Source organism: Grampus griseus, assembly GCF_964374135.1.
Source record: "Grampus griseus genome assembly, chromosome: 14".
Taxonomy (NCBI): domain Eukaryota; kingdom Metazoa; phylum Chordata; class Mammalia; order Artiodactyla; family Delphinidae; genus Grampus; species Grampus griseus.
Window position 1 is genome coordinate 59,836,293 of NC_139008.1, and position 12,350 is coordinate 59,848,642.

Sequence of the window (12,350 nt, forward strand, 5' to 3'; positions counted from 1 at the left end):
ACTGGCACCCTGCTGATACTTGCCTTGCTGGCAAGGCCTCTTCAGCGGTCTGGCCTCCAGGGCTGATGCCCCCATGAGACTTCTGCACAGAACCAGTATGTGACACACAGCATTGCCAGAGACAAGGCTCTGCACTGCACCCTTTGCAAAACTCCCCCCAAAACCATCTTCCGTGTCCCTTTACAATAAACAATCAAATTCCTTTTAGAATTTCATGCATGAGAAAGATTTTTATGCCCTGAGAAATATTTTGTTTCCTTCAATTAGATAAGGAGAACCACACTGCTCTCTCTCCTTGCCTTGCTGCCAGGGAGGCTCCAGTGCATTTTTGGTGCTTGATGGCATCAGCTCCCCTCAGGCTAGTTTCTGGGGAATCACCATCTTCCCACTCACCAAGGCTGGACTTCAGTTCATTTACTTTTATTTTCATTGGCTTCTTCAACCTTTTGTTTACACTGGCTCACCTCCTTTGGATAGAGGTGGTGATCAGGAATGTGGGTCCCTCTGCAACCTCCTCCCAGTTGATGGGGCTGCCAGAAACCTGTCCCAACATGGGCTCCTTGCAAAAAGTCTATGATGGTGGTCATGGTCCTGCCCCCTCTTCCCAAGTCTGGAGCCGAGGGAAACAGCTGTGAGTGCAAGGTCTAGAGCTGCCTGAGCCAAGATACAGGGAAGGGCAGTTAGTGAGGGGAAGGCTCAGCTCTTCTAAAAGGTGGATAAAGCCATTGTCCTCCTGTTTTGGTAGCAAACAAGGGCTTGAGACTGAGTAATCAAGGTTCCCACAGTTCACTGAGAAGAGGGAGAATGTGCATGTGTGTGAGAAGAGAGAGGAAGAGAGAACAATTTGTGGGGGTGAGATGAGCCGGTGGGAGTCCAAGGATCAGCCCCAGGACCCTGCTCCATTAGTCCCAGCTGTCAGTGGGGAGGTCTCTGAGCACTCCTTCCAGAGGCTGACCTCCAAGGACGAGCCTGAGGCTGGGCTTGGCCAGAGTCTGGTCTGACGCCAGGGGGTGCTGGGAGGCAGGCGACACAGTCCTGCCAGCAGAACTGGAGGCCCTAGAGCCCTGCGCCTTCTGGTCCAGGGTCTGGCTTGGGCTAGCAGGGTGATGTGCGGTCCCTGCAAAATGAACAAGACAAGAATGAGGATGTGGGAGATTTCCCTACAGTTTTCTGGTGTGGAACTGGAGCTCTCTGGAGCTGCCCTGTGCTGTCATTAGCTTTCAGTCCTATTTAGTGATGTGAGAATGGTCGGATCACCCTCAGGCAACTAGGTGCACCTTGGCCTAGTCTTGGCATAAACAGCTGTGTAGGAGGAGCGGGCTGGAGAACTAGATTTTGAATGCTGGCCTTAGGCTACACTCTGTGAGCCTGGTTTTCTTGAGAATAAAATTGGAGCAATAATAACAGCCTCACAGGTGGCTACCAGGCTCAAATATGATAATAGGGTTATGGAAACTGTTTGGATCAACCCCAGAATGGTGCTCCTGCTAATCAGATCCATTTCCAGCTCTTTCTCTTACTTGTTTCCCTCCTTCAACTCTGAGTTGGGGGCAATTACTGGCTTGTTCTTCACCAAATCCAGTTCCAGGGACATAGAGATAGACTAAGTTTACATCGTGGATGGTATGGCCTGTGGCTGAAGCCCCGGCTTTGATGGGCACCATGTCCATGTGTGACCTCCAGGCTCCTCCCCGTCCCCGCTTGATGCAGGTAGAATCACAGGATGGACAGAGCCAGTGTTCCCCACATCACTGTAACGGAGCAGGACCCCATGGGGCCTTCCTGGGACAGGCTTTCCCCCATATCCTCTGCTTTAGCTCTTCTCTGAAGTACCTAGATAACAGTATTTGATGCACATTTCCTGAGTTGTTTTATAGATGTGAAAACACCCCACCAAATGGAAGAGGTTAACTACTTGATGACCATGAGCACATAGCCCCAGGCCTCCTGGAGCCTAAGGACTGATAACATTAACCCCTGTGGCACCACCCTGTTTCCTCACCATCAGCCAGTCAGAGAACTGTGCATGAGCTGATCACACACCCTAGGATCCCCTTCCCTCACGTGGCTTTTAAAAATGCTTTGTCGAAACCCTCTGGGGAGCTTGGGACTTTTAGGGCATGAGCCACCTGTCTCCTTGCATGACACTGCAATAAACCTTTCTCTGCTCCAAACTCCGACGTTTCAGTTTGTTTGGCCTCACTGTGTGTTGGGCATGTTGCAGCAAAAATAGAAATAAGACTTAAATAGAAATGAGACTTTTCTTTTCTGATAAACAAGGAAAATAAGGAAACAATGAACAGGCTGGGGAAACAATAAACAGGCCTGAAAGAGTTAAGCAATCTTGGTTATTCTTTAGCGGTTACTACTAACAAACACTTGTAGCTAGACTTGTCCTTCACAAAGCTAAACAAAGCTAATTACTCTCTGACTCCATAGGAATTGTTCTCTGCACCTGGCATTCTTCTCCCCCTACACTCGCCTGTAGCATTCTGCATTTCAAAAAGAATGTCTTGATAACTTCAGAGACACCAGACCTGGTTGCTGAGCCGCCTGAGGCCAGCTTTGGCTGTAAATTTGCAGAAGAAAAGAAAAACATGCAAGACCTTCATTACTTTGAGCCTGACCACCTACCACTGGGATATAAACCTCTATTCCCCAGGGAGGGGAGCACAGTTCTTGAGGCCCTAGCCCACTGTGTTCCCTCTTTGCCTGGCAGAGAATAAAGGTACTCTTTCTCGTTCCTCCAAAACTCTGTCTTCATATTTCCTTTTGGCATCAGTGCACAGAGAGCCAATATTTTGGCATCAGGCACACAAACTTACGTTAACATTACCACTTGGGAAGAAAGTGGTCATCAAGTGGAAACACCCAATTTGGACATTATGGAGTGAGAAATAAAGTTTTATTGTGTTTGAACCATTAGCTGTTTTTGGCCTGTTTGTTACATCAGTGTCATTCTAGTGCTAACTTCAAGAAAGAGAAGGTAAATGAGGACAGCAACAGAGGCTACTGGAGTTTTACAGGGAAAGATTAACCATCTTCCTCAGCTCTCCCCCACACCCTAGTCCCACTGATGTGTTCACATAACCCTTTCATATACTGTAATATTGACTTAATCAGCATAAAATGGAAAGAAAGAGCTTTAGATCTGTAATAAAAAATTCAAATTTGGAGAGGGGCAAACTTTAGATCAGCAGCAGTAGAGAAAGGAGGGGAAGGGAGTGGGTAAGGTGGACAGAAACAGTGGGACTGTAGGTGAGGTAGGAGATAGATGGGGCCAACCCCAAGGGTAAGCAGCTGGAGTTCATTCCCGTGGACAGAAACTCCAAAATATCAATAGCAAGATGATAAAGACAGGAGGCTGGGTCCTGCCCAGATAAGAGATAAAAGACCACATATTTCTCATTCTTGAAGTCAAGGAGACCTTCCTGACTAGAAAGCTCCTTGGAGGTCAAAAGGGGAGTGATGTCAAGGCCACCCATAGGCCTCTTTGCTGGAATCCATCTTGGCTGAGAGATGCTCACACACACAGGGGAGGACCGTGAGATATACCAAATACAGACTCAGAACCAGGCAAATCAAAATGATAGGCCAAAGGAAACCCAGAAGAAATGCCCCATATAAGTGATTTAAATTACCACAAGGGCGTGACTCTCTCTCTGAGCCCACCCGTGTGTCTATCCACAAGTACTGTACTTTTTCCTCCTAATAAACACTTTGTTTCACTACTTTCCTTCTTTGTGGGAACTCTTTTCTGCAAAGCTGAAGGGTCAGGGCCTTATCACTGACCATTCGTCTAGTGGCTAGGATTCTGCACTCTCACTGCTGCAACCCTACCTTAATCTGTGGCCGGGAACCAAAACCTTGCTTAAAGCCGCTGCAGGCCGAGGCCACCCAAGATCATGGGCACATGAATGGACCACTGTCAAACCAATGTAACTTTCTTGCTTTCTCATGTTAAATGTTTTATAAACCTATTTTTTCCTTCCATCGGTGTCCAAATAAGTCCATTCCATTTTTTTGTCTTGTTTTTGTTGGTGATATGACAACATAGTATCACATTTACTCCATTTCCTGCCCTGTGTGGAAAAATTAGGTGAATTCAAACACCTTCTACAGGGACTTCCTTGGTGGTCCTGTGGGTAAGACTCCACTCTCCAAACGCAGGGGGCCAGTGTTCAACCCCTGGTCTGGGAACTAGATCCTGCATGCATGCTGCAATTAAGAGTTCACATGCCGCAACTAAGAGTCTGCATGTCACAACAAAGAGTCCACATGTCACGACTAAGAGTCCACATGCCGCAACTAAGCCCGCATGCTGCAACTAAAGATCCTGCATGCCACAATGAAGACCCAGCGCAGCCAAAATAAATAAATAATAATTTAAAAAAACCAAAAAAGCCCCCCCCAAAACACTTTCTTCTGCTCCACAATAAGTGCCAGCCGTTCACTCTTCTGCATTCCATCTCTCAATGAGGCTTCCAAGCTATTGATGGACTGCAGCTGATCTTGCTGACAAGAATGTCTGTAGTTTTGAAATGCCTTCCATATATTTTGGAGACTTACCAGGAATAGGTTCTACATTGACACAGACCTCTTGTCCTCTTTTTGTAACATCCACTTGTTTATGGCTTATTTTAATACTTATTGCTATTCCAATATCAATAAGTGTTTGCTAGGGATACACACAGGTGCCCTTTTTTGCTCCGGATCTGCTTCTACAGTCACTCTCTGCACTATTGGAGTTCGAGAACTAAGGATTTTCATCTTCAGGGAAATACTGCTATGTGCTTAAATTCTTCTTGGTTCTGTTTCCTAGAGATGCCTATATGTTACAAAGGCATCAAATAAATGATAAGTAATCTCTGCACTAAAAATTCTAACTCCTAAACTCTCAGCCATTTCTTGTGCATCTCTTTCAATTTCCACATCGAAGGTCAAAATTACCGCATATTGACACTTTAATTTTGACACAGGGACAATCCTTGGAAAATGAGATCAGATCAGAGATGGTCTCTTTCAATTTGACCTTTCCTCACTCCCAAGGTAGAGATGGTCTGTGATTATTCCCCTTTGAAGCTCTGTGACACCTTTTTTGGAATGTGTGTGGCTTTTTCTCACCCTGTTATCCTAGCTATTCCAGTGCTGCTCTTTTCTCTAAGAGAATACAAACTGGTTCTGGTGGGAGTAGCAGCTGCTAGATGCAAATCTCCTTATTTCTCCTCCTAAAGAAAATGCTTAAAACAACACACAAAACAAATACCTCCTCCATCCCTGGCAGCTGTGATCCATGTCAGCCAACCTCAGAGCATCTTAAAGGATCTGGATGGGACACAAACCCAATGCTCCTACATTGGGTTAAATAGCCAGATATTAAGAGGATATGACACGGGAAATGACAGACTCGGGAATGAGAGTGAAGAAGACAAAGTCACTTCAGAAATGAAGATGAAATGACTAAGAACCACCACCATAGAAAATGTGAGAGACTCGGGGGATAGAAATGAGGGAAACAACCCTGGTATTTCCCCATTTTACAGACATTCCTCCTCCTCCTACCAGCTCACGTTCATTGGTTCTCTGTGCCAGGAAGTCTGTGTAGCACTTCACATGCATAATCCCACCTCATTTGTACCGCCCCTCGAGGTTGCCTGCGATTCACTCTTGTTTTATTTTGCCCAGCTTCATACAGCTAATAATTGCCAGAAATCTGATTTCAATCCCAGATGTATCTGATTTCACAGCATTTGCTCTTTACATTTTCCCACGTGGCCTTGTAAAAGTAATCATCATGAAATAGAATTTACCTTCTTTGGTGAGCTGGGTGGCATTTTTGGAGTTGCGTTTAGCTGTGTCCTCTGAATCTCTGGCTGTGGCTCTGCCTTTGAAAGATTTGTGGCTCTTTTCAACTTCACGTAGCTGCAGGAAAAAAAATGAAAGGTTGATCCTGGTCAGGGAAATGAGTGTTTGAGTTTCGGAGCCCAGGCTGGTGAGATCTAGAGGGCAGCCACCTTAAATAGCCGGTTCTTGTCCTCACCGCTGGTTGGAGAGGGCACCTGGGACTCAGGTTTGCATGGCATTTGAAGGAACATCTGACCAGGGGAGGACAGAACCTCTGCCAATCCTGTATTTCAATGGTTTTCTATACCTGGGCAGGAGGAAGTGTGGGTGGGGAACTGGCAGTGAGGCTGATGAGACTAGTTCCAGAAGAGGGGGTGAGGAAGCAAGGAAGGCAGGGCTTAGGGAGGGTTGGTGTAGAGCCTTTACCGCGTGAAGAAGGTGGGGTTGGGGGCTGGGAGAGCAGAAGAGGCAGTCAGCGTGTCAGCAGATGTTGAGAGAGGCTGCCCCAGTGTGGAGGGGACTTAAGAGACTCCTTAGGTCATGGGGCACAAGCACTGTGTTGTTCTGACAATGCTGTTTTCTTTAGTATTTCTAGTTTTAGTTTTAATAGGTAGGAATTACTGTGGGTACTGGTTTTATTGTGTATGAACATTGGTTTAATCTATTGAGTTTCTCCTGTTCTTTAGCAACCGCTCAAAATTTAAGTCATTACTGTTATGTATTCCCAAATACCCTCAGAATATAAATGCATGTCATTGAATCTCTCAAGGCTGCTTCCTACCATGCAGATAATTTGGGGTTTGGTTTAGAGGAAAGCCATTTAAAGAATACAACTGGGCTCAAAGAGCAAATTAGCAAAAACCAAAAACATAACATCTTTTTGAATGAAAATGCCCGACAGACTCACCGCTTGGATTTTCTTTCTCAGCTGGGCATTAGCTCGGGAAAGGCTTTTGGAAACTGAGTTCAGGTAGTAAATGGCCAGGCTGCAAGAGAAAAGCATGCTCCGGGGGTACTGTGATCTTGGAAAATGGCAAGAGCTGGACACCTTTCCCGAAGAATCACAGCAGGCTTCCTGGAATAGGTGACCAGGCTTTGCCTCTGGGCAGGGTGGAGGGAGGTCTTACCATCATCTTAAGTTCTCCACTTAACATCATTGACAAGGTCTTGGACATCCCTGTTCTCTCTCTATGTTATTGAACACATTTCTAGTTCTCAGAGTGTTTAATAAAGGTTAACTAAAAGAATCAGTCCTCTTCTGGGGAACATGAAGAGGCAGGGGAGAGGCAGGTTTCTTGTCTGCAGAAACAGCTGCTTGTGTTTCCTGGATACCTGCCCTGTGTCAGGCTCTGTGCCATGTGCATCCCACTCCACGTCTCACTGGTTTTGATGAAACCCTGTGAAGAAGAAAGGATGACTCCTGTCTTTACAGGTCAGCATCCTGGAATGCAGAGAGTTTAAGTCACTTGCCCAAGGCCGCCCTATCTATTTGCACTTGTCGGAGACCACATTTGATGCCAAAGCCTTCAAGTGCGGAGAGAGGAGAGAGAGGTGCTAAGTGACCTGCTCCAAGCTTGCCTAGAAACACAACTGCACAGACCCCAAAGGCCCTCTACCCAGGGTGCCCTGATGGGAATGTCTGTCCTGGGCTTGTGGTTTTCAGAGTCCAGCCCCCACTGGCTGACTGGGTGGCTGGGTGTCCTTTGAGGCCATAGCCTGGGCTTCCCTTTCACAGGATCTAGGATTTGGGGCTTGTCCTGGATGTACCACCTGAGAAGGAGGGGCCACAAAAGCCCGGGATGCCTCCTGGACTGGGTGCTCCAACAGCCTGTCCTTATCTGTCACTTTTCTTGGGTCTTCTGATCCTTGCCCTCAGGGTGGATCCTGAGGTGGAGTCACTTCAGCAGAATCCTCGAGCTCTCTTACAGGCAGAAGGGAGGAACCACGCAGCCTTTGGTAGAGTATGGGTCAGAGGCTGTCCCGTGAGCTTCCTGAAGCAAAGACTCAGAGGACCGTGGGCGACAAGAGGCCAGAAGGAGGACAAGCAAGGGACCACCATCTGTTGGCAAGGCGCCCATGAGGCCTTGCCCTCTCTCCTAATTCACAGCACATTTGTTAGGGAGGAACCAGAGATCAGAGAAGATAAAATACTCCTGGGTGGCTGTGTTCCTCCTGAGGCTGTTTCCAAGCTTAGCATTTCCCTGTGCCACCCCGTAAGGTCAGGTTTGGTGTCTGGGTTCCAGAATTTCCTCAGGTGGTTGTCACTACCATGTCAGCCCTCCTTCATGCCGGGACTAGAAGCAGAGGATGTCTGAAGTCAAGGATGTAAGGAAATACACCTATTTTGGAGAGCAATTCAGCACTATCTTCAAAGACTGAAGAAACGCATACCTATGACCCAGCAATACCACTTCTAGAAGTCTATCTTAGAGAAAACTGTAATATGCGCGCAAGGAGACATATAAGGAGATAGCCAAAAAGTGGAAACAACCTATCTCTATGCAGAGAAATGGTTAAACTGTGGTTTAATCACACAACTGATAAAAGAAATTTTCACATATTGAGGCATGGGGAAGTCATTCTGGTTTATACATGAGCTAACTTGAATTTTATGCTAACTAAAGCAGCCTGCTTGTGACCTATCAAGCATACGTTGTACATCTGCTTTTTTTTTTTTTTTTTTTTTTGGTGACCTCACGATTTGCGGGATCTCAGTTCCCTGACCAGGGATTGAACCCGAGACACGACAGTAAAAGCCCAGAATCCTAACCACTAGGCCACCAGGGACCTCCTATATCTATTTTAATTATGAAAGAAAAGGGCACATTGACCAGAAGTAAAGAATGTCCATGTGAAAAATAAAGATTAAATGTCTCCTTTCCTAGGATTCCAATGCTGGTCCTCCTTTGATGATAAGATTCGCTTCCCAGATGCCAAGGCCATGCTGACTCGCTGTGTGTGTGCTGATCTGTTTTCTTTTTTGAAACCTTGAAAGAATGTATTCCTGATTTGTTTAATGTTCTTTGTTCTGTCAAGATATAAAATTGTGCTGAAAACCATGCTTCTCTGGAGCAACTTCTCAGAGTTATCTAAGAAGCTGTCTTCTGAGCTATAGTCCTCAGTTTGGCTCAAATAAAACTCTTTTCTATTCCTATTACAGATTGTTTATTGATTATTTTTGTGACACAGTGGAATACAACAGAGCCATGAAAATGTGTGCTCGTGTATCCACATGAAAAAGTCCCCCAAACATAACGTGAGTGAGGAAAGCTGTGTAGTCTGAACGAGTCATGAAAAATTTTTGAACTCAGAAAGCAATAGTACGTACACGTGATTAAATGGTCCAGATTGGAAATGATGAAAACTAATCCAAATAGTGGTCACCTTTGGAGAGGGAGGGAGAGAGAAAGACTGGGTGGGGCTTGAAGTGTAACATTTCTTTCTTTTAAAAAGAGAGACTGATCTGAAGCAAATATTGCTAAATGTTAACATCTGTTTAATCTTGTGATCTTGTACATGCTTGTCTGTATGTTTCTGTACGTTAGGAATATTTCACAATTTCCTGCCCTGCTCCTTCCTTGAGCGTTCATTGTTTGCCTCCTACGCCCCAGGCATGGGGCTGGTGTTGGGGATACAGATATCGCCAAGCCCACCCACATCTTCAGTCTGTGAGAGGGATGGTGACAAATGCACCGAACACTCTAGTGCACGGGGTGCTCTGTAGAGAAGTCCTGCGGGCCCAGCCAGGGACAGGCTGCATCAGGCCTCAGCTTTCTTGGGGAAGGGGTCTTTGATATTTCCAGTGGATGTTTTGGAGGGTGCTGCAGACAATGCCAGTACTCACCTTATGCTTTGGGCCCTATCTTCAGTGTGCTCACTGAAAGACTTACAGCTGCCAGTGTAGCCCCGCCCCACACTCGGAAACCATTCTGTCCATGAAGGCAGCTGGCCCAAACTGCCGGGCAATTAACCAACGCCTCTTCCCTTCCACATCTCCCAGCAACACTCAACCAGTGATGGATGGAAACTGGTCTACGGATGCCCCGGATCCCTCACCCTTGAGCGGGATAACTCAGAGGCACACTTTCCCAGAACTCCCAGCAGGATTAAAGTCACCCCAGTAGTAAGAATGCACCTTCCTGTCCCTTCTCTGTCTTACTTCCCTACACACACTGCTCCCTCCAATTGCGATTTAGATTGCGTTTAAGTCTTTGTCTGAGGATCTGCTTCTGGGAAATCCAGATTGAGAGGGCAAGAAAGAAGGACCTGCCAAGGAAGTCTCGGGGAGGTTTCCACGAGGCAGAGCCACGGCCCCTGGCTAACTTACAACATCAGCAGGATGGCTGGAATGATCAGGCCTGGATTGGCGAGGAAAGCAAAAATCTTGCCCAGGAAGGTTGGGAAATCGTTTTCGACCGTCTCTTGGATGACGTCATACATTCTGTTTTTCCCACTGGAAAGAGGAGAGAATACATTATAGCGTGCTGTGAAGTTCATACGGCATAAACAACTGTGTCCATACCCTGGAGGGTCCAGGCCGCCACTCACGACTACTCTCCTGGAAGAACAGAGCTCTTCTCCACAGGGACTGCAGTGGAAAAAGCCCCCACGTGGGGCTGCCCTGTAGGCGAGGGCTTAGACATGCCTCAGCACCCTGGCTCCCCAGCTTCAAGTCCTCGGGGCCTCACAACCTCTCAAACTACCTCGGTCTCCTGTGCCTGGTACCTTCCTCGGCAAGATGAAAATGGGTTTTCTCCTATACTCTCATGGGAGAAAATGGCCTGTGATGTAGCTATGAGACCAACATGGAGCTTCCTCTGGGTCCCTGGGCCTGGAGGCAGCTCTCCAGATACTGATGTGATGGACAGCCTCATGGTGGCTCAAAAATACCTACAATTAGTCTTCAGATGAGAATTCTAGTATTGCCTAGGGCAGGCTCTTGGACTGTTCACAACAGTAATTTTGATTTTCTTCAAATACCTAAGAACCATTATGCAGACTGCCTTCTACAAATACCTGCCCAGAGATTACTGTCTGCTCCTGGCTTTTGGTTGGTAGCTTTGGTGCCAAGAACAGGAATTTATGGTTTGAAATTCCTGGTTTAAATCCTCTCTCCTCCATTTATTAGCTGTGGGACACCATGGACAATTTACTTACTCACTTTCTGCCTGTATTCATACCCTCACTCTCCCCACTAGAGCTGTACTTCTCTTTTCGAGGAGCACAGGCTCCGGACACGCAGGCTCAGTGGCCATGGCTCAAGGGCCCAGCCGCTCTGCGGCATGTGGGACCTTCCCGGACCGGGGCATGAACCTGTGTCCCCTGCATCGGCAGGCGGACTCTCAACCACTGCGCCACCAGGGAAGCCTGAGCTGTACTTTTCAATGTGGTTATTAAAATTAAATTAAATTAAATTAAAAATTCAGTTTCTTAGTCACACATTTCAAGGAGTCATGTGACTAATAGCTACTATATTTGAGGAGCAGATGTGGATTTTTCTCCCTCATATAGAAAGTTCTATTGGTTAGTGCTGCAGAGGTTTGATATCTTTGGGCAAGATACTGAAAATTTCTCTGCCCTGGTTTCCTCGTCCGTATAATATAGTACAATAATAAAATAGTATATACAATATGGTATTATAAATATAATAACAGCATTTGTCTCAGATTGTTTAGAGGACATAGACATGAATTCATATAAAACATTGAGTATGGGGCTGTCAAATTATAAGTGCCCTCCAAAATGTTGCATCTAGAAGCTTCATTTTTCTCTTATGTGTCAATCAGGGGTTAGCAAACAATGGCCCATGGACCAAATTTGGCTTGCTACCTGTTTTTATAAGGCCTGTGGGCTAAGAATGGCTTTTACATTTTTAAATAACTGGAAAAATATCAAAAGAAGAATATTTTGTGACACATAGAAATTGAAGTATGAATTCAAACTTCAGTGTCTGTAAATGTTTTATTGGAACACAGCCACGCTCATTTATTTATGTATAGTCTCTGGTTGTTTTTGTGCTATAATAGCAGAGATGAGTAGTTGTGTTAGCAAACATCTGTGGCCATCTCAATGCTTAGTACTGCTGCACAGCACACTACAAATTGCAATGATGTAGTTATAACATGACAGCATTTCAAGTGCCTTGCATATCGCCACATCATAACATTTAATTTATCATTAGTAGTATTATTTGGCTGTGCCCTGTAGCTTGCGGGATCTTAGTTCCTTGACCAGGAATTGAACCCGCACCCTCGCCAGTGAAAGTGCAGAGTCCTAACCACTGGACCACCAGGAAATCCCTATTATTTTTTTAATTACTGCTACATAACCATTTTGTAAAAACAGGAAAAGTGGACTTCAAATGTGATGCTTAAATCACAATAGAATGTGGATTATTTTGTCATTGAATTATGACGTATTAGATGATGCATTAGTTTTCAGTGACTACTGTGTAACCAATTACCACACTGGAGGCTTAAAACAATACAAATTATTTTCTTACAGTT

At 45.8% G+C, this 12,350-nt stretch overlaps 1 protein-coding gene across 1 annotated transcript in view; it reads right to left on the reverse strand.

Annotated features, from left to right (window-relative positions):
- Positions 1–902: 902 nt before the first annotated feature.
- The window catches only part of TMC2 (transmembrane channel like 2), a gene marked incomplete at both ends in the record, with an annotated part of 88,029 nt that continues 76,581 nt past the window's right edge, over positions 903–12,350 (reverse strand). Inside the window, 4 exons of the mRNA XM_082670718.1 lie at positions 903–1,117; positions 5,811–5,922; positions 6,752–6,830; positions 10,172–10,297. Coding sequence (XP_082526844.1) covers positions 903–1,117; positions 5,811–5,922; positions 6,752–6,830; positions 10,172–10,297 — 532 coding nt within the window. The remainder of the gene's footprint in view (positions 1,118–5,810; positions 5,923–6,751; positions 6,831–10,171; positions 10,298–12,350) is intronic.